Genomic DNA, 22,719 nt, shown 5'->3' on the forward strand with positions numbered 1-22,719 from the left:
CTTCAAATCCCGGAATGAGAACACACTGTGAACCTAAGGGGCTCTACTCAAAATACACAAAAGGAGATAATAACTTACAAATTCCTGATATTAGATGGTTACCTAAGGGAAATTCCTGCTCTCTGGGTGATACACAGCAAGGAGAGTCAACAGGGCTTACTTGGACAGATGCAAGAGGACAGACCCAATAGAAGTTCTCCAGGGCAACGGAGATGATTAAGAAAGGCCCCTGACATTTCAGAGCACTCTCAGGAGAACACATTCCTTTTAGAATATGTTCTTTTGGGGTGCCTGGGTGGCTCAGTGGGTTAAAGCCTCTGCCATCGGCTCAGGTCATGATCCCGGGGTCCTGGGATCGAGCCCCACATTGGGCTCTCTGCATAGCAGGGGGCCTGCTTCCTCCACTCTCTCTGCCTGCCTCTCTGCCTACTTGTGATCTTTGTCTGTCAAATAAAATCTTAAAAAAAAAAAAAAAGAATATGTTTTTAGCCCTATTACGAGCAAAATCAACAGTTGGAAGGCCTGTGGGTCTGCCCCAACAAGTCTACACTACCAAGAAGGGTAGTGGTCACTTCAATGTAATAAACCCATTACATATGAACACTTATGTGGAGATCAGGAAAAGAAGTCAGCTGCAGTCGTACTCATCTGGGGACTAAGACTCCAAAGATAAAGGGTTCATGATAAGGAGCCTAGCAGGACAGGCCAACTGTCCTTACCACACAGCTCTTATTACTTAAATACTCTAGGTTGCCACACTTAACTGGCAGCACTTTCTAAGCTGGTAGAGACTTCTAACCCTGGGGCTAGCTACTGAAAACAGAGAAAAGCTGGCCTGAGCTTGTACAATTGTGATCTTCACGGTGAGGGTGAACTTCCCCTGAGAAATGTTCCAGACTGAATGTGCTGACTCTCCGCAATGCCCTTTCTTCTTGGGAGTAAGGGGTAAGACTCAGAACGAAGGTGAAAGACAAATATTTTGAGAAAGTATCCCAGGTGCTTCTGAGATTTCCCAGTCACATCCCAGAGAGAGGCACTGGTGACAGCCACATAGAACAGTCCTGAAAGTTTCTGTCCCATCTTCTTGGCTATTTCGGTCTTTGTTAGGAATTTTCTCTCTAACATGGGTGTCGTTAGTTCATCACGTTGTACTGATAAACACCTTCTATGAGAGTGCTGTCCAAGAACTTCCACGAGGCTGAAAATGTTCCCTATCTGGGTTCTCCAACATGGTCGCCAGTAGCCACGTGTGGCTACTGAGCACTTGAAATGTGAGAAACGAAATATTTATTTAATTTTAAGTAACTGAAATTTATTTTTTAATATTTTTATTTTTTAATTTATTAAACAGACAGAGATCACAAGTAGGCAGAGAGGCAGGCAGAGAAAGAGGAGGAAGCAGGCTCCCTGCCGAGCAGAGAGCGTGATGTTGGGCTCGATCCCAGGACTCTAGGATCATGACCTGAGCCGAAGGCAGAGGCTTTAACCCACTGAGCCACCCAGGCGCCCCACGTAACTGAAATTTAAATGTCAAGAGTCCCATGGAGTTAGTGGAGACCACATGGGACAGTAAAGTTCTAGATCAGCTGGCTTTGGAGGTTATCATGGTACTAAAGATGCAGTGATGACAAGAGCTATTCTGTTCTACACAGAGGAAATGTTCCAAAGCCACAAGTGGGGCCCCTGACCTGGTCCACGGCCTTGGGATGCACAGCACCGGCACAGAGAAAACCAAGAAACAAACCAGGTGATCGAGAGCAAACTTACCGGCACTACGAGGAAAGGAATCCAGCCTAGGGATGGGGCTCAGGATATCCTTCCTATACACAAAATATGAAAGTGTATTATTTACCTTTTCTTCAAAATGATAATTCCTAGGATCATGTTGGCAATGAGAGAACCCTGTAAAAGGAGAAAACAGTAAGAGAGTTTCAATGCACCAGGGAAAGAAAATAACTCGAGATAAGTAAGAACATGGACAAGCAGGAAAAAGCCAGAAAGGAAGTGGTTAGGATGATTAAATAGTAAGGTCACTTGTTCTTATAATGGCAACAAGTATAAAGCATACAAATTTGTTATGTAAATTAATAACACCTTCTGAAGATAACAATGAGAATAAAAATGACAATTCTCTAAATATTGGTCAGAGCTAAAACTAAGGCTACCAGAAATAAATTATATTGTAGACTTAATTTTGTTACATTTTTCCATCCATTTGTGAGAGCTTTTGCTAAGCTTCTCCTCTCCCCCGGTTTTAATTAATGAAAGAAGGCGTGCAGGGATCTTTCTCTTCTCTGGAAAGCTGTCACTCAATCAGCAAGAGTTTATTGAAAGTCTATTATGTGCTCCGTACTTTGAAAGTCACTTTTCTAATTATAATTAGCTCTGAAAAGTCCCTTTGAGGATAGTATCTTTAATCTTCCAGAAATCTCAGATGACACAAAAATGTTATAATTCCAATGGTCACCAGTTCTACATTCTTTTGCAATCCTAACTACATTCCCCTTGAAGTCTTTCCTGCTCTGCAGGGAGCACCCCGTTCTCATTTACTTACATACAAACTACATGCAGATCTCCCACCAAAAGTGAGAGGAAGAAAAAAAATCTCTGCTGCTCTGGGAGAAACCCCATCTTCATCAAGAATTTCCCTTTAATGGGGCGCCTTGGTGGCTCAGTCAGTTAAGTGTCTGCCTTCAGCTCAGGTCATGATCTCACGGTTCTGGGATCGAGCTCCACATCAGGCTCCCTGCTCAGCGGGGAGTCTGCTTCCCCCTCTGCTTCTGGCTGCTCCCTCCCACCCCCACGCTCTGTCTCTCGCTCTCAAATAAATAAATAAAAATCTTTATGAATTTCTTTTCATTTAGAGCACCTGGATGGTTCAGTCGGTTAAGCGTCCCACTCTTGGTTGGGGCCCAGGTGATGATCTCAGGGTCATGAGATCAAGCCCTGCATCAGGCTCCACACTCAGCGAGGAGTCTCCCTGAGATTCTCCCCCTCTGCCCCTCACTGCACCCGTGCATGCGCACTCTCTCTCTAAAGTAAGCAAATATTTAAAAAAAAAAAAAAAAAGAATTTCCCTTTACTTAATGGTCTCAAAAGTCTCTTGCTTAAAAAAAAGGGAAGTATCAATTTTATGTACTAGAAGTAAACATAATTTTACGAGAGAAACCAAAAGTGATGAGAAATAAGTTAATTAACATTCATAGCAAGTCCAAAAACAAAATCAATCAGACAAAGGAAATTAAACATGAAATCTGTTATCCAGGGAGATTTCAGCTCCTTTTATTGATCACCCAGAAGACCTCAGAGGGATGAAAGTCAACTGTCCCCTCTCGGCCTTACTGTGCAGATGAAAGCCAGCCAGCCTTTGCTCCCGCATCCAGGAGATCTTTCTTAGACGCTGGACTCTACTTGTTGTAAGACCTTTCTACTTCTGTCAAGTGTTCGATCGACCCACTTAGGCTTCCCAGAGGCACATACACCCGTCAGCAGACAGCACTTACAGATCTAAATATCATATGCAGAGGCATGGCGATGTTGAGATTCAAGGCATAGTTGTTCACCACGCTGACCGTGAAGAACATGGTCACCATCACAGCATAGTACCTGAAGTGCAGAGATCACAGCACATCACACAAAATCTACTACTTCAAGAAAATCAAGTATAGAAGGAAATAGTTATGTTTGGTTAGAAAAGTATTTTGTTTTAGTCCCTCTGGATTAAAAGATTATATCGCTACGATAATGTAAAGTCAGTACTAACAACATATAAAAATACATCCAAAGCCAGACTAATAAGGAAAAAGTCTGAATGATAGGCTATGTTTCAAGAAACACTATTTTAATCTTTTGAGTATACTCAAGATACTTTTCAAGCACTTTGAAACTAGGCTTCAAAAAACATTATCTGAGGGGTGACTGGGTGTCTCAGTCGGTTAAGCGTCTGCCTTCAGCTCAGGTCACAATCCTGGGATCCAGGTATCGAGCCCAGTATTAGGCTCCCTGCTCAGTGGGAAGCCTGCTTCTCCCTCTCCCTCTGCCTCTCCCTCTGCTTGTGTACTTGCGCGTGCTCTAATAAATAAATAAATCTTTTTAAAAAAACAACAAAAAAACAAAAACAAAAAATGTTGTCTGATAGACATCAATAGGTTTTTCAGTGAATGGATAATATTCATTATCATTATCATTTCTTTGTATGTAATGATTAATTCTCCCAACCATTTCCTCTATATACTTGTTTCTACTGTTAATTTTCACAATTCCTTTCTAAAGAAAAGATGTGCTAAATTAAGGGTGACTTTCAATCTAGCAACTGCTGAAATTATCTCACATTCCGAACTGGTGGCCTCCAAATTAATGAGGATATTATCTGACTGTTACGGAGTTGTATTTAAAATCAGGGCCCCTGTTTTTGACAGTTTATAGGTCCTTAATAATAAAAGCAAAAACCAAAGGCCAAAATTCAGTAACCCTAATAACTTAGGGGAAGGGATAAATATAAATGAACAATTATGAATGAATAATTATTTTGGATTTGTATGCCCCATTTTTATCTAGAAGATATTAAAATGCCTTTCGTGTACATCAGATTAAACCCTATAAAACTGCTACTTTCTTGGAGGTCGAAAGAGTTGAAAAGCAGCAATTTCCTACGATTCAATCGAATACATTCAAAAAGAGAAAAAATATCTGAAATAAATGGCTAGAGAATACAGGGCATCAAGAATTTCCCTTTCCCCTTTTTCGTATCCTTCAGGAAATGGTGAAGGTCTTTGAGCACAGATCACCCCCACCTTTTTCATCTTGGCACATCAGAAGAATGACAGCACTGAGAGTCCAGTCATCTTCCTTGACAAGAACCTACCTGATGTTGCTGGTAGATATGGACCTACGAGCCCTAAACATCAACCATGCTGGGGTGAAATTAACAGTCTACCAAGTTTGAGAAGCTTCACAATGAACGCAGAACAGAGTATTACACACACACAAAATTACTGCTGTTCCGAAGAAAACCACAAGTCCAAAATGGCGCCACTTAGGTTACAGACCGAAGTCAGCAAACCAACACTTAATTCCTAACCCAACTGCAGTTACAACCAATACCCCTCTCCCCCTGCCACCCCAGGAAAGGTTGCTTTTATCAGTCAACAAAGAATTTCCTGGTCAGTACTAGGCAACTTACTGATAGAGCGGGATATTTGTTTTAAATGGCAAGCAGAAGCCTCCAAAAGGTTCAAAATTCCAAAACAGTCTCACTAAAAGACTCACTGTAAACAGCTAATGAAAATGAGCAAAGGTACCTAAAGGTACCTAAAACAAGACTGTAGAACTGACATAACGGCTACTATTCCCCTCTGTCCTTTGAGTATTCATCCTAGTCAGCCTCCCATGGACTGTCTTTCACTCCAAAAAGACCATCCCACAGTTACTTGTAGAAGAAGAACAGTTGAGGCTACAGCCAATACTCTTCACTCCTTGGCTAAAGGCCAAACTAAAGTCCGTAGGTGAATAATTTCCTAAACCTAGGGTGAATCCTCAAGAGTTTGTAACTACATTACTTCCTGAGCTCAGCTGAGCAAGGAAAATAAAAATTCACATTGTCCCCTCCTTTACAAATAAGGAAGGACAGTAGGAAGAAAGGTAGACAGAGACAAGGCCCACCCCTCACCCCCACCCCTGCCCTAAGAGGAAACTGCCTTCAAAAGGATTATATGCCACCCCTTCCCATGTGAACTACCGGATAGGTAGATGAGCGTATGGACAAAAACCTGATTGGGTGACAGGCACATGCATGGAGGGTTAATCAGATTAACCCTTACCAATCCCCCAATCTCCCCTATCTCAAAATTGTAAGTGTAAAATTTCTGACTTTAAGGGAACAAGAGTCCTTCTAGGAGAAGCTTGCATTCTTTCCTTGTGTCTTTAAGATGTAAATGTTCAAGATTCTACTAGTCTTCTCTAGGAAATCCTTTCTAGTCCATTTCCTTAAAATACAAATTTTAGAGTGGTCATTCTTATCAAGAAAAACACAAGGGGGAGAGGTCATTTGGAACTTGATTTGCCAGGAGAAATTCAAATCTTAAGTGTCTTCACAAATACTAAAATAACTTTGACCATCTAGATTGATAACCTTATTCCATATCTACCAGAAAAACAACAGAGACCTAACTTTTACAACTAGTAAATTCTGTACGCACTTCAGTGCAGCAATTTAAAATAGAAAGCCATAGGGGCTCTCTGTCTGTATGTTCATGTGTGTCTATATTTATGTGTTGTCACTCTGTGGTATTTTCTAATTCCGGGTGGTATTCCTAAATTAATTTGTACAAGAGCTCTATTTAGTTGGTTTTAAGGCAACCACCTGTAAGGATTGGGCATTCTAAAACTTTCTGAAAAAAAAAAAACTAACCCAAATATTTTTCAAGGTCACATGGTTTGGAAAAAATATTTGATATTTTAAGGCTGATGGCTTAATTAAAAAGACAGGTCTCTGGGGTTACCAACACTAAATATAAAACTTTAATTCTACTTCAGTTTACTAGCCCCCAAATAAGTTCGTGTTGTCCTTTACAAGATCTGTCAACAAAAATTAATAGCTTAGGATAATGGCTGACTTTGTCTAATGTTTAGTACTGTTTTCATACATCACCTAAACATAGTTATTAAGGACAAGTAAATTAGATATAAACAAGATAAAAGTTTGTAAATGAACTTTTCAACAATATTACATCTAAATAGATTTCCCAATTTTTTTAATAACCTAAAAACCTTGAAGTTTTGCTAAATTAGGTTAAATGATGAATCAAGTTAAATTCATTAAATATCTAAATCATTTCTAGAAGTAGGAGGACCCTAGGCTCACCTCATACTAGATAACTATCAAATCATCCTAAATACCCCAGAAATTGACCTGAAGACTAGCAGAACAAACTCCATAACTAAAGGCAGAGAAGGTCCACATGGAAGAAGGTACTAAGTATGAATATGGTTTGGGAGAGAAAGGACTCCAGGAGCTGCTGTTGCAGAGAAGGACAAGAGACAGACTAACACACGTGGGAGCCACGAAGAAAACAAATCCCCATAGCAACTGGCTTGGAAAGTGAGAGGGGCTAAATTTTGTGAGTTCTTGTGGGGCTTAAAGCCTGGAGTTCTGAAGGTCAGTGGGTTTGGTTCAGATAAAGCCCCAAGGCACTGGGGCTGCTCTTGGAGAAAAGGGAAGGCAGACAGTCCAGAACACAGAACATGGAAACAGGGATTTGGAGAGGGCTTGGGGCACACCGTGAAGAGGTTAGTTGCTCCTCTCTGACCTGTTCCAGAGAGGCAGCTCACAAAGAGACCCCTCTGGGAACAACAAAGGAACTGGCAGAGCCATTTCCCTCCCCTACTCCTTAGTATAAACACAGAACCACCTCCCGGAACTAGCCCAGCACTGACACTTTCAACCTAAAGTGCTTACACTGCTGGAACCACCCTCCCAGTAATGCTTGCCTCGGACCCAACAAGACAGGCCCCCTCCCCCAGAAGGCCAGCTCAAACCCCTGCCCACAGCACATCTCCTGACAGGAGTTTTGCAGGGCCTCGGCCCCAGCAGCACTAGTGAAAGGTCTCATTTCACAAGCAGACCAGAGCACAACTTATTAAAATGCACCACATTCAGGCCAGACACCAAACACTGTCCACACAAGGCAGAGAAAAGCCTCTGTAAATGACTGGCCTGAAGGATCAAGTGGCCAGGACACAACAATAGACCACATGCTGCACACATCAGAGATACTCCCTGAAGTGGCAGGGTCTGGGTAACAGGGGACACTACACTGCAGGGTACTACAGGACCTCTTCTTCATAAGGCCATTACCCTCAAGAACAGATGTAGCTGACTCTCCTAATACACAGAAACACAGAGGGCGCCTGGGTGGCTCAGTGGGCTAAGCCTCTGCCTTCGGCTCAGGTCATGATCTCAGGGTCCTGGGATCAAGCCCCGCATCGGGCTCTCTGCTCGGTGGGGAGCCTGCTTCCCCCCTCTCTGCCTACTTGTAATCTCTCTCCTCTGTCAAATAAATAAATAAAATCTTTAAAAAAGAAAGAAACAAACAAACAGGAATTTATTTCACTGAGGCCAACACCGGAAAACAGGGGCCTAGCACCTGACAGACTGTCTCCAAGGTACCGAAAATACTTCCAGGATAACATGTAAGAAATGTGGAGCAAAGGTGGGTGGATATGCACAGGTGAACAGTGAAAGTCAAATTAACCATGTCTTGAAGTGAATCATGGGATCGCGGAGCTCGCTGGCCCACAGCCGACCCTACTGCTTGAGGGGCTAGTTTTGGTTCCCCTCCTGGGATGCTTTGCCCACAGGGTCTTCAGTCTGAGCCAAGAGACAAGCTGGAAAGAAGCCAACTAGAAAGTCTGAGGTCAAAATAGAGGCAGCCAAAATCCTCTTTCAATACATTTTTTGTGAAGGGGAGAAAAAGTAATTTTGTCCTAAAATGAGGCTGGTTGTTTAAAGGGAAAAAACAAAGGACAAAATTGGAATATAGGGGGAAAAAGTTGTAGGAGGTTTGTGGAAAAATAATCTTCTCAAACAGGAACTTTCACGTGCGGTCAACCGAAATTAAACAAATTTAAAAACAAATTTGTTTTTAAAAAAGGGTTTTGGGACACCTGGGTGGCTCAGTCGGTTAAGCCACTATCTTCAGCTCAGATCATGATCCCAGGGTCCTGGGATCGAGTCCCCCACTGGGCTCCTTGCTCGGCAGGGAGCCTGCTTCTCTCTCTGCCTCTGCCTGCCAGTGCAGGCATGTGCGCTCGCTCTCTCTCTCTCTCTCTCTCTCTGACAAATAAATAAATAAATAAACAAACAAATAAATAAAATCTATAAAAAAGGGTTTTAAAATCAAAAGCAAGCTGGTGCAAAATTAGATTTTGGTTTTTCTATCTGTTAAAAGGAAGTTTTCTTGGGCTTTTGGTCATTTGGGTAAGACTAAAAATCTCTTCACCTTTTAAGTATTAGATTTTGTAGTAATCTGTGATCCTATTTAAAGTAGGCAAGGGCTTTAAAATCTTTTTTAAAAATATTTTTGACTGGGCCATCTGGGTGGCTCGGTAGGTTACATGGCTGCCTTAGGCTTAGGCCCTGCTCAGGGGGAGTCTGCTTCTCCCTTTCCCTCTGCCCTTCCCTCTGCTCACGCTCTCTCTAAATAAATACACAAAATCTTTAAAAAATACATGTTTGACTAACTTCCTAAAACCAAATTCTAAGTGAAGCCTTTTTTTTTCCCCTAAGTGAAGTCTTTTTAACCTAAAATATTCCAAAGGACTTGGTAAATGAATTAGGCTTATTTGATATGTAAATTACATGGGAAGCACTGTCAAAAAAAGTAACACTAAGCCTTTATCCTGTATTTGTAAGACTGTGGCTCATGTGGATAAAGTCCACTCTACTGCAAAAATAGTCCCTCCCTGCCAGACTGTGTCATCCTAATGTCCTTGTAACATGGCAACCTCTGAAATGTAGACAACGTTTTATTTCAGGACAGAAAAAAAAAAATCTAACTGTGCCCCTAACTTTTCACAGACAAAATAAGACATCTCATTGGTTGACTCCCCTACATTTACATTGTTGAGTTAGAAAGGGCCTAACAGGGCACTTGGGTGGCTCAGTCACTGAGTCAAGTTGAACTCTTGATTTGGGTTCAGGTCATGATCTCAGGATCTGAGATCGACGAGTCCCACATGAGGCTCCATACTCCGTGGGGAGTCTGCTTGAGATTCTATCCCTCTTCCTCTGCCCCCTACCCTAAAATAAATAAATAAATAGATAGATAATAAATATATATTTTTTAGGGCCCACTGGAAAACATTCATGATTCAGAATTCACTCCTTTTCACATGTTCCTATTTCCCTGATTAGAGATAAATGTAAATGAGGCTAGGATCAAGAACCGTTTCTTGAGGCGCCTGGGTGGCTCAGTTGGTTGGGCGGCTGCCTTTAGCTCAGGTCATGATCCCGGGGTCCTGGGATCGAGCCCCGCATCGGGCTCCCTGCTCAGCAGAGAGCCTGCTTCTCCCTCTCCCTCTGCCTGCCGTTCTGCCTACTTGTGCTCTCTATCTCCCTGTCAAAAAAATAATAAAAATCTTAAAAAAAAAAAGAACTGCTTCTTAATTCTTAAAATTGCTGCAAAACCTGTTAAAGCAATAGCAGCCCAACAAATATCCTTAAAGTCTCTTGATAACGGAATAGCTCTTAACTCTCTATTGGCTGACGAAGGTGGTGTCTGGGCTACAGCCAACATCACCCCTGTGAACCCTGAAACTCAGGTAAGGTCACAGAACATGTCGCTTGGCTTAAGAAGGTGACTCCTTCTACAGGGTCTTTCTTTGGCTTATTTGATTTTGATTGGCTTGAATCTGGGGGACCATGGCTCTAAAGTGCACTCCAAATACTGGGATTTATCCCACTTATGTAATGGTAATAAACTTCCTTTTTGAAAGCTTGAGATACATGCAGCAATGGATCAAGCAAATGCTCTTCCTAAGACAGGAACATTATAGAACAAAGAAAATAACCCACTTAAGAGGAGTGTGAATCTGAGGCTGTGACCTATGAAGGTTAAGCAAAAAGGTCATGATCTATGGATACCAGACAAAGAAATGACAAAAACTTCAAGAACTTCCAAGCAGTAAGGGAGAGTAGTGCTAAGACCTAAAATATTTATCACATCTCTCAGTTAAGCTGACAGTCTGATCAAAAGGGAGTAACTGCTCAAAAGAAAACCACAGGCCCAAAATGGTGCCACTAAGGTTAAGGACCCAAGTCAGTAAAACAAGACTTAATTCCTTACCCAAGTGCAATTTCAACCAATCCCCCCTCCCTGGAATGTCCTCTTTATCCAGTCAACATAGAATTCCTTGGTCAATACTAGGGAATTTTCTGATAGCCCCCCTGATAGCTTCTGCTCTCCTTTCAAGGCAACCTTGCCTAAACAATGCATATTTTGCTAATAAATTCCTTCCTGTTTTTTTTTAACGCCCTCTACCTTTAAAAGTCTTTCCCTTCTTTAGCTCAATAGAGCTCCCCTCTTCCTGCTAGATGGGACACTGATTCATGATTCATTTAATAAAACCATTAGATCTTCAAATTTACTCAACTGAATATTTTTTTTAACACTGAGAACCGCTATTTCACAGATTCTAAAATATCACTGGTGACTTCACAAGGTTTCTTGCCAAATTTTCTTAGTCTTCTCTTGAAACAATGCCATCTGGAGACAGAGTTCATCCAGGACGTTTAGGATAATGAATTCCAACTATTCCACCTTGCTGGCTACGCAGCATGGCCTAGAAATTGCTCCTGGGAATGAATGACATCCCCATGATGTCAAGGTTTTGCCTGCAGCTTCACAGATAGAAACTAAACAGCCAGCTCTACAGGACACACATGGAGGTATGATTGTCAGGGCAGGATCCCAGGGAACCTCAAAGGGCAGGTTAGGGAGCTGGGTTTCCCTCAGAACCTACTAGTGACCCCTGAGTGCCTGTGAGGGGGGGTGTCACAAGACAATAGTAGGAAGTTGAAATACAGGTACGGAGCAGTGGGAGGCAAGAGGCCAGCCAGCTAGGACACCATTATAAAAGTTAATGGTGAGAATGAATGCATTCCTGAACTGCGCTAGTGGCAGCCTCAATGGAAAGAGATAATGGTGCGGGGTTGGGGGGGAGTGGGGAGAGGGTCAGAGGAATTAAAAATGTGGGGGATCCTTGTCTCACCACACTGTCTTGATGACCACAGTTTTGCAATACAGCTTGAAATCTGGAATTGTGATGCCTCCAGTTTCGTTTCTCTTTTTCCAGATTGCTTGGTCTATTCGGGACACAAAGATCAACAGGACAGAAAAGAGAACCCAGAAATGGACCCACAACTGTATGATCAACTAATATTCAACAAAGCAGGAAAAAAAATGTCCAATGGAAAAAAGACAGTCTCTTCAACAAATGGTGTTGGGGAAACTGGACAGCGACGTGCAGAAGAATGAAACTGGACCACTTTCTTACACCACACACAAAAATAAACTCAAAGTGGATGAAAGAACTAAATGTGAGACAGGAAGCCATCAAAATCTGGAGGAGGACATAGGCAGTAAACCTCTCTGACCTTGGCCACAGCAACTTCTTACTAGACACATCACCAGAGGCAAGGGAAACAAAAGCAAAAATGAACTATTGGGACTTCATCAGGATAAAAAAACTGCACAAGGGGCACCTGGGTGGCTCAATTGTTAAGTGTCTGCCTTCGGCTCAGGTCATGATCCCAGGGTCCTGGGATCGAGCCCCACATCAGGCTCCCTGCTCAATGGGGAATCTGCTTCTTCCTCTCCTATCCTCCTGCTTGTGTTCTGTCTCTCGCTGTGTCTCTCTCTGTCAAATAAATAAAATCTAAAAAAAAAAAAAAAAAAAAAAGCTTCTGCACAGCAAAGGAAACATTCAACAAAACTAAAAAGCAGCCTATGGAATGGGAGAAGATACTTCCAAGTGAAATATCTGATAAAGGCTGAGTATCCCAAATCTATAAAGAACTTATCAAACTCAATGTACAAAAAACCCCAAACAATCCAGTTAAGAAATGGGCGGAAGAATAGACACTTTTCTTAAGAAGACATCCAGATGCCAACAGACACATAAGGAGATGCTCAACATCATTATCGGGGAAATACCAATCAAAACCAGGATGAGATACCACCTCACACCTGTCAGAACGGCTAAAATTAACAACGCAAGAAAGAACAGGTGTTGGATATAGAGAAAAGGAAGCCTCTTGGACTGTTGCTGGAACCCCAAACTGGTGTAGTTACTCCGGAGAACAATACTGAGGTTCCTCAAAAACTTAAAAATAGAAACTACCCTACAATCCAGCAATTGCACTAAAGGTATTTACCCAAGGGATAAAAAAATACAGATGTGAAGGGGTAAATGCACCCCGATGTTTAGAGTAGCATTATCAACAATAGCCAAACTACGGAGAGAGCCCAAGTGTCCATGAACTTATGAATGAATAAAGAAGTTGTGGTATATACGTATGTACAAGGGACTCAGCCATTATAAAGAATGAAATCTTACCATGTGCAACCACGTGGACAGAGCTAGTGTATTATACCAAGTGAAATAAGTCAGTTAAAGAAATACAAGTACCATTTGATCTCACTGATATATGGAATTTAAGAAACAAAACAGATGAACATATGAGAAGGGGGGGGAAAAAGAGAGAGGGAAACAAACCATAGGAGACTCTTAACAACAGAGAGCAAACTGAGGGTTGCTGGAGGGAGGTGGGTAGGGGACGGAGAGATGGGTCATGGGCATTAAGGAGGGCACTTGTGATGAGTACTGGGTGTTTCATATAAGTGATGAATCATTGAATCTACTCCTGAAACCAATATTGCACCATATGTTAACTAACTGAAGTTTCAATAAAAATTTGAAAATAGGATAAAATAAAACAATAGAGAGATTTAAAAAAAAAAAATTGTGGGGGTGCCTACCATGATGTAAACGCTGATCTAGGGAATGAAGGTTTTATGTAGATACTAAAGCCAATGAAATAAACCACCTACTCAGAATACTTAGCAACACGTTGGGAAATTTAAAAGCACAATATTAATAACAAAATTCAACCACATTTTCTATAGCAGGCTATTCGGGAATGTTGCAAAAGAACAACCACCATGAGCCTTGACCCGCCCTTGGATACATTCACACCGGAAAATCCCTATCAACAGGATTACATGACTTGATCTTACTACACACTCACAACTGGATGCATTACACTTTTATTTCCAGTCCGTCTGGGCAAGAATGCTGAATTTTCAATACACTGTTTATTAGAACTGTCTTGTTTTCTCTTTGGCCCCCTGAGTAGTTATGCAAATCTGGACTAATGCATGGAGGTCTGGACTCAACAATTTTGCCTTGGCTTGCCACTCACTTCCTTTTAACTGAGAGGAAATGCCCACAACGTAAAATCAACCATGTGAAAGTGAACAGTTAGGTGGCACTTAGCGTATCACGAGGCCGCACAAGCACCACTTCTGGTTATTCCCCAAACCCATTCATTTTTAAAAAGGACCAATAATACCACTCTTAATTTATCGGATAACTATACCAACATGAGGCTAGCATACATAACTATTAAAAAACATTGTGGTCACACTAAACCTTTAACCAACCATATACTAGACACATACACACATTGTTGTTTCCATCATAATTATTTTGTGTTGTGGTGGGCATTTTATTCGAAAAACAGGCTCCCTGGAATGTCACAACATTTTAAATTCAGAAAATGAATTATCATTATTATTCTCCTAATATCTTTGACACAGATCTTTTAAGAGGATATCTCATACTCCTCCTTCTACCTAGTTACCAGAAAAGTCCTGAACTTCTTAAAAACAAAACAAAACAAAACAAAAATAACAAAGGCTAAAAGAGACTTCAATGTGCCATACCTTATTGGGATAGCTGGCCGCTTCCTTCCCAAATCAGCTTCAAAGAGGAAGCCTTCCACAGCAATAAATAAAAATTGTGCAAATGTCACAATGTTCCCGCATCCTGGATGCTTCCTGCGTAGTAAAACAAAAAGCTGAGATAAAGGGCACTAAGACTTGTTATATTAATAGTTCGAAATAACAGGGAGGACCAATTTCTCTTACCCACTGTCCTTTATCTCTGATTTCACATCCCATGGATCACACACGTCTATCAATAGAGCTCACAGAGAAGAAATGTCAAGCTTATTTTTCTCTTCCCTAGCCATGAGAAAGAATAGGCCTTGAGTAGGCCATGAGGAAGAATTCTGATAACTCTCATTCTCAGAACAATACAACTTTTCTAGTAAGGGGTGGGAGGTTGGTCATATGTCCTTGGGATACTCAAAAAGACCAAAAGTGAATCCTGGTCACCTCAGCAGCAAAGCCCCAGTGCAGAAATGTGCTCAGGTCTCCTGGGGTGTTTACACAGCCTCCTGACCAGGAACCACCAAGACTACTGGCAGTAGAAGACATGCACCCATTGCTGGTGACTGGGACATCGTCTCAGAGAAGGTCACCCTGGGGGCAATGACTGGTTCTTGGGCTGGGGAGGTTCATTCTCTTTTTTGAAGTATCAAGCACGGGTATACAGACCGCACATGAATCAGGATAGAATGTATCTGTGGAGGGGTAATTAGGCAAAAAGTGTCTACAGACAAAGGGTCTTCGGCAGGGGTAAGGAGAGATAAGAAGCAAGAACAAGGAGAAAAGGCTGAAGAACGCTGCGATCAACTGACCCCAGCCCTGAACACAGGTATACTAGGTACTCCATAAACGGTGGAATTCAATCGAACCTCTTCAGTGATCCACGGAAGGGTTGAGGAATCTTCCACAGTGACGGTTAGGCACACATTTAAGAGGCAGAAAGAGTCCTTCTGACCTCCCTCTTGAAACACTGGGAAAACTGGTTACTTAAAATGTTCGTGGTTTGGAGTTTGCCCCTATCAGGTTCTGCTCAGTCACTGGAAGAAGTACAAAGTGGCCATTTGTCTTTGTTTCCCTGGAGCTTCCAGACTTCTCAGCCTTCATATTGTTTTCTCATCTTGATCAAGGACATTTATTAACCAGAGGCTAGTGATCAGAGGGATGATTATTGTATTATAAATGTACTATTACATTTAATATACTGCTATTTATTAAAAAACAACCCCATATTCTACTAGTGGTATTATTAGTAAATAGCAATGTCAAGTATACAAGTTCTAGGTTAACTCTAAGCATAAGCCACTCTTGTGCAGAGCTAGACTTACCAGGAGCAACACAACTGTTGCTACTCCTTATGCTCTAGTTGCTACAAAGGTGTTCTTGAAAACTACTGCTTTGCAGCCAACATTTCTTTTAGTATTTATGTTGGAGGGAAAAACATTGCAAGAAGCCATAAACAATCACATAAAACACTGACCTCATTCAAAGAGCTAATCAAAACCATTGGCCTAATGATGAGTGACAGGAGAAGGTACGTTAGCTCCAGCTAGTTCCTAGCCTGGTGCTTTTCAACTCTGGCCAGGCCGCTCTTTAGAAACCCACAAGTCGGAGGTGTCCTCCCAGCCCCCAGATCTGCTCAGACTACTGTGGGGGTAAGGCCCTAGAACCTGTACTTTTCAAAGCTCTCTGCTTGCTTCTAAGGTGCAGCCAGACCTGAGAACCACTAGTGTAGGTCTGGGGAAAGTGCCAGAAGATGCGTGTGGGAGTGTGTGTGCAGACCTACGTAAGATGTGCCGGTGATTCCCATATGCTGTCACAGGGCTGAGAACCACCCAAGATGGTTAAAATTACACAAGGACCAGCAGGATCCAGTTCTCTAGAGTGGAAGTTAATTACCCTATCTAAGTCTTGCTTCCTTATCTTTAAAATGCAGAACAGTATTAGTGCCTATCTCACTGGTTTATTATAGAGTAAATAAACCAGTCCCTGAAAAGCACTTCAAGTGTGCCACAGAGGGGAAAAAGGCAAAGACTAGAACATTAGGACCTTGTATACGGAAAGGTCTTCAATTAAAGCACAGTAACCTTTTTAAAGACATTCGTCTTGACAAATTTTTCTCAGCTATAAACGTGCAAGTGATAAATTTTTAATTCTGTAGCGATGATCCCAGGAGAAAATGTAAAGTGCCAACACGAGACTTAGCCCAAATGGGGTTCATCAAGCTTCCTGCTTCCCACCCATTTTTTCTTTACCAAAGGATTAGGCCAATTTAATTAAAGAACCTATCACAGGTAAAGTTAGGTGCTGGCAAGCTCCCAGTGTGAAGGAGACCTGAACCCTTAAGGAGGTGACAAGGTAATGAGTGAGGCAAAATGGGAGTATGAAATAGTAAGAATCCAGTGCCACATGGGGAAGGTAAGAGGACCAGCGGTGTCCAATTCATCTTAATGCCTCGCTCTCTGAGCACAGTATCTGGCTTTCACTCAAGCAGCTGAACGAATGTGAAGGCGCCTCACTGTAAGGAAGTATAACCTAAAATATTTTATGAAAGATAAAAAGAAGTCATTTATTTCTAAAAATGATCCACTTTACAAGTGTATTCCTCACAGGATTTTTTAAAAAGCATAATAATTTTTAATGTTATCTTTATTTTACAGAGGTTATTTTTATGCCCATTTCATTGCTAAAGACACTGAGGGTCACATGGTACTGACTCAGGGAAGTCTCCCAGAGCACAGTGCAAATACGTGAGGTTTGCAGACTCCCTTGTATTACTGTTTACAGTTCAGTGGTTTCTACTATATTGAGTTCTGCAGCTCTTACCATTTTAGGGTACTTCCCAAAGATATCTCATACATGTTAGGGTCCCTCTCCATTGCCCCTCCCCCATCCCTTGACAACCCTCTACTATTTTGTCTCTATTTCCATAGGATTTTAAAATATCCCTAATGTACTCACATAATTAGACTTTTTACAAAACCAACTTAGCTTTTGGGGGAACACACTGTTGTATGGCTACCGATGGAACTATTTGTTTTAACTTGAACAACTGATTTTAAACCTTCAATGTAAAAACTTGGATCCTTTTCCCTAAATCACTTGTTTTCTTTACTTTACTCCTTACAAATTATAATCACCAACTGCAGTTTCTCTTACTTGGAATTCTCTTTAGCAAACCTTCACATTTTTATTTCAAAGACAAGCAACTTTGAATTTTTTAATTTCTTCTTCCAGATTTAGGAAACTTCCTTACTTGAGTCAACATGATGCACTTAATTATAAAGTAAAATAGGGAAAAAAAAAGTTTCAGATTGTTTTTCCGAGGTAGGACACACCACCTTGGCGAGTTAGTTAGCTGATGTGTGCGCAACCTGTTTCCAAGCTCTTTCCGGGGGGAAGTCAAGGCATCCATTCATGACTTCACGTCTGTTCTGTACAGTGCGTGGTGCTTTTTATTTTATTACAGGTCCCAATTATAGATAAAAAAAAAATCAAAAAGAAACCTAGGTTTGTTTCCTGATTTGGGGAAAATGGAAAAGAATGTTTCCTTCTCCCTACAAGTCACTCTAGCATTTCCATTTCTACTTAGTGTTCTGCTTGGCACGGTATTAGGGCACATGATGGTCCCAAGGAAGCCATATAAGAGCAAGTTCCTGCTCTATAAAAATTTATGAGCTTTCCACTGTGATGTCCCAAGATAAAGTCAAAAATTATGAGGAGGCCAAAACTACAAAGGACCTTAAAGACCATCTGGTCCAACCTGTTCTTATTTTATTGGTCTTTAACAGAGTAAGTTGTGAGCTGCCCCAGCAAACCAGGAAAAGTCTGCTATTCGGTCTGGTGTACACCACTCACTAAGTTAATAACCGTGCCCCTCACCACTTTATGAAAACCTACTGCTCTATGCAAAAAGTCAGATTTATAAAAAAGACAAACGAGGAGGATCTATGTATAAATTTTCAAAGCGTTCTAAATAGAAGCTCCTCTAATTCACAAAAACATTCCGTAAAGTTAGATTTATCCACAACTTTTCAGGAGTAGCTTATAATACAAGGTTTACCCTCACCGAAACCGAAGTTGTTAGAGACAAGAGGAAGTCAGTGTGGGGTGCCTGGGTCCTGGGATCAAGCGCCGTGTCCGACTCCCTGCTCAGCGCAACCCTCTTCTCCCTCACTCCCCCTCCCTCACTCTCGCTGTCTCTATCAAATAAATAAATACTCTTTAAAAAAAAAAAAGAGGAAGTTAGTGTGCTTCAGGCGCTTTGCCTGTGCATTTCATTCAACTCTTCAAAACCCTGTGAAGCTGGTAGAGCCTTTCCCAGTTCAAAGAACAGACTCAGGAGATCAAGTAATTTAGCCGAGAGCTCACACTTAGTAATGAGGGCCCTCAGGTGCTCACATATCATGATGTCATATAGCCTTCGGCAGGATTTAATTTAATGGCACATTCAACACAAGTCTTTATTATATTTATATATATTTAATAATACAGTATATTATTCTCTCATTATTCCATGGCTGGCCTGATTTTTCCACTTTTTTAGTATTTTTAAATCAATTTCCCAAATGACCTTCCTTGGAAGTATACCAGACTGACAAGTGGGTACATTTTTTCTTTTTTTAATTTTTAAACCTCTCTCCAACTACGCCCAAAATAAGTGACAGATCTTTATCAACACTTTCTGCATAAGATTTCAAGCTCTGCAATAGCAAAAATTAACCCAGACCTTAAATAAATCGATTGCTTTAGAATGACTAATCAATGGTATCATGGAAACAAAATAAATACATTTCTAGCTCACCTCCAGGTGAGGCACTGACCAAAATTCCGTGGGCTGCTTAAGTTCAAAAACAACAGGGAGATTGCAAAAGGTACTAGAGTAGAGTACAGGTATTTTGGATTCTAGTTTGGGCTCTGCTACCTACAAGTAGTAGAAGACCGTCTGACTTCTTGAGCCCTGTTTCATGTTCAGCAAAAGAGAGAGTAACTCCTGACCTGTTTGGTTCACAAGATTGTTCTGATGGTCAGTGGAGATGTGTAGATTCAGATATATGGCCCTAGAGAACACCACACATCGTTTATTCTTCGGCTAGAAAAGGGAGGCCCAACGCTAAAGGAAAAGGAGGACCCAACCAAGACTTGAGATTTTTGGTCCTGAACCTTTTCTAGTCCACCGTCGTCTCTTCCGTAACAACAGCTCCTATCCACTGAACTTTGCACGTTGCTCAACATTATTTGAGAGCCACCTCAATAAAACTAACCTAGTTTCCCTTTGGGAAAAAGTGTCATAATCATTCTTAATTTATAAAGTTACGCCTCCAAATGCACGCTTCTCGATCTAAAGACTGTGGTATCTTAAAAGCTGGAATTCCTCCCTCTGGTCAAGGGGACCGGCCTTCTGAGTAAGTAAGGCTCCACCGGACTACATCACCGGGAGGTCTGTTTGGGTCAAGCACTCACAACCATCTCGAAGGCCGAGAAAACAAATGCTTTGGGGGGTGGGGGTGGGGGGGCTTAATGAAACTTTCTTGGCTGCAAGTGCAAAATCAGACTGCGTTAGAAGCCGTTGGACTTTGCCCCAGTCCGACGTGTGGCATTAACAGGATCGCGAAAAGAGCTGGAGGAGCTCTAGGTTCTGCCACGAGCTCCCCGCCGACCTTGGACCGGTCACGAGAGAAAAACTCTGCAGGCTGCAATCCCGCAGTGTGGGAAAAGCGGGTGAGGCCAGCAGGACCCTCGGCGCTCCCCTCCGAGGGATGCAACCTGGAGGGCGGGAGAGCGGGCAGCTCGCGGGGCCACGGAGAAACCGTCTCCGCCGGGTCCCAGGCCGTCCCGCCCCGGCCCCGCGCGCTGCGAGCAGGGGTGCGGCCCGCGGAGGTCACTCACCGGGCCAGGAGCTCTAGGAAGATCACATTGCTGCAGCAGCCTGCGAACACCAGGCCCACCGCGAAGGCCGGGCGCATGGCCGGAGCGCGGAACTGAGGGCGAGCGCGGAGGCGCGGCGCCCGCTTATACCGCCTCCCCAAGAAGCCGGGCCGCTGCGTCCGCCGCGGCACAGATCATCCCCACCGTGCCGCAGTGCTGCTCTCCTTGGCGGCACCGCCGCCGGCTCCCCTTCCCCCGCGGCCTCCACCAACGCAGCCGGCCGAGGATCTGTAGTTCGCAGTCAGCCTGGGCCCCATTCATCCGAGGGGGCGTCCCGGACAGAGCCAGACTACACATCCCATGATGCTGCGCGCCGTCACGTCAGGCTACGTGGCCTCCCTCCTCGAGGTGCTTCCGCCAGAGAAGACCGCGGGCCGAGGTGCCCGTCATGCCTCGCGCGGAAAGGGGCCGCTGGGCTTTTTGGGAAGTGAAGTTCCGATGCTGTCAATGTGGTTTCCTGGGAGGCCGCCGAAGGCTCAGAAAGGAACTCGTCCATCGCCGTAACAACAAACTCACAACTGACGGCACTAGAACTACAGACCTGTGATGGATTGTCGGCGGTGTTAGCATCTGAAACAACTGCCCTGAATTGAGTGAAAGTAGAAATCCCTGTGAACTGGCCTGTCCACCTCTTGAAAAGATCATTAGACGCTGGGATAGAATCTTGGCTCAATCCCTAATCAGCTCCGCTATGTCAGTCAACTTCTTTGAGCCTGAGTCTCATCCTAGGTAGAGATGGAAACAGTAATGCCTGTCTTACCAGGTTCTGTGGATCTTGTTTAAATTCAAGTTATGGGGCGCCTGGATGAGCTCAGTTGGTTAAGCAATTGCCTTCGGCTCAGGTCGTGATCCTGGAGTCCCGGGATTGAGTCAAGCAGGGAGTCTGCTTCTCCCACTGACCTCTCTCTCTCTCTCTCTCTCTCTCTCTCTCTCTCATTCTCTCTCCCAAGTAAATAAATAATAGTAATAATAATAAATTAAATGCAAGTTATGATTCACTAGAACTGTGCTGTGTCCTGAGATTAGGCATTTCTGGCATGTTCTCAGGTGTCTCTGATGCTACTGGCCCATGGACCACACTTTGAAGAGCAGATGCCTGTAAAACAGATGACTCTAGAGACCTCTCTATCCCACCTCTCTGACTGGCCAAGGAACTTTGTGTCAGCTAACCTGTCCTTAGTCTCTTCCTTCCTCATAGCCTACGATCCTGCTCAAATTTACCTTAGTTTTTCATCTGGCCACCCAGTATCTTCAAAGAACAATCTAAATTCATAGTCTTTACTTTTTACTCTGATCAAGCCAGATTCTGGAAAGTAGTCTCATTCAGATTCCTAACGACCTCTTAATTGTCAAAACCATATACCACATTCTCACCCTACTCGATCTTGCGGTGGCTTTTGATAATGAAAGCTCCATACTCTTGACATTCTCCTCTTTTCTATCTGCTTCTGAGACACGAGTCTCCAGTTTCTCTCTCTACTTCTCCTATTTTTTTCAGTTTTGTTTGTGGGCTTTTCCGCCTCTGCCCCAAGTCTACCAAAGTTCCATTATTTTTCCCTCTTCTTACTGCCCTAAACCCTTTCTATTGGTGATCTCATCTCTGTAACTTCAACCATCCTAATATGTAACTGTGAGCCTATATGTGTATAAATGTCATGTATGGCCCCAATTTCCTGTGTGCCTTAAATAAAACTTCCAACTGCGTATCTGACTCCTTCAGCATTATATCCTTGCAACCCCTTCAGCTTAAGCATCTACACAGCTCATCTATCCTTCCATATAAGTTCTTGCTTTTTTTTTCAGATTTTATTTATTTGAGAAAGAGAGAGAGTGAGTGAGCATGAGCAGGGAGAGGAGCAGAGAGGGAGAAGCTCCTTGCTGAGCAGGGATACCAATGAGGGGCTCAATCCCAGGACACTGGGATCATGACCTGAGCCAAAGGTAGGCACATAACCAACTGAATCACCCAGATGGCCCAATAGGCCCTAATTTCTATGAAAGACATTATCTACCACCTATTCTCTTTGGACAGAAACCTGAAAGATTTCCAGTCTTCCTCTCCTTCCCACCACATAGTTATTTGATCTCTATACCCTGTCAAGTTTATGCCTCACAAGTATCTCTAGATTCTAGCCTCTCTGTCCACATATCCTCCTGTGAAAGCCTCTGAACATGTCTTGGTACCTTCAACCTCTGCCTTCTTCAAATCTTCATCCATGCTTTCTCCAGACTGTGTTTTTTTTTTTTTTTAAGAATTTATTTATTTATTTGTCAGAGAAAGAGA

The 22,719-nt window shown here is 42.6% G+C and overlaps 1 protein-coding gene across 2 annotated transcripts in view; it reads right to left on the bottom strand.

Moving 5' to 3' along the window:
• Positions 1 to 20,707, bottom strand: part of SLC35B4 (solute carrier family 35 member B4) — a 33,298-nt gene extending 12,591 nt beyond the window's left edge. For both annotated transcript variants that reach the window (XM_047694691.1, XM_047694692.1), the window contains exons 1-4: positions 20,397 to 20,707; positions 14,505 to 14,618; positions 3,504 to 3,606; positions 1,853 to 1,902 (exon numbers count right to left, since the gene is read on the bottom strand). In XM_047694691.1, coding sequence (XP_047550647.1) covers positions 1,853 to 1,902; positions 3,504 to 3,606; positions 14,505 to 14,618; positions 20,397 to 20,473 — 344 coding nt within the window. In that variant the 5' untranslated portion in view covers positions 20,474 to 20,707. The remainder of the gene's footprint in view (positions 1 to 1,852; positions 1,903 to 3,503; positions 3,607 to 14,504; positions 14,619 to 20,396) is intronic.
• Between the last annotated feature and the right edge of the window lie 2,012 nt (positions 20,708 to 22,719).

The sequence above is a fragment of the Lutra lutra genome, chromosome 11 (assembly GCF_902655055.1).
Source record: "Lutra lutra chromosome 11, mLutLut1.2, whole genome shotgun sequence".
Classification (NCBI taxonomy): domain Eukaryota; kingdom Metazoa; phylum Chordata; class Mammalia; order Carnivora; family Mustelidae; genus Lutra; species Lutra lutra.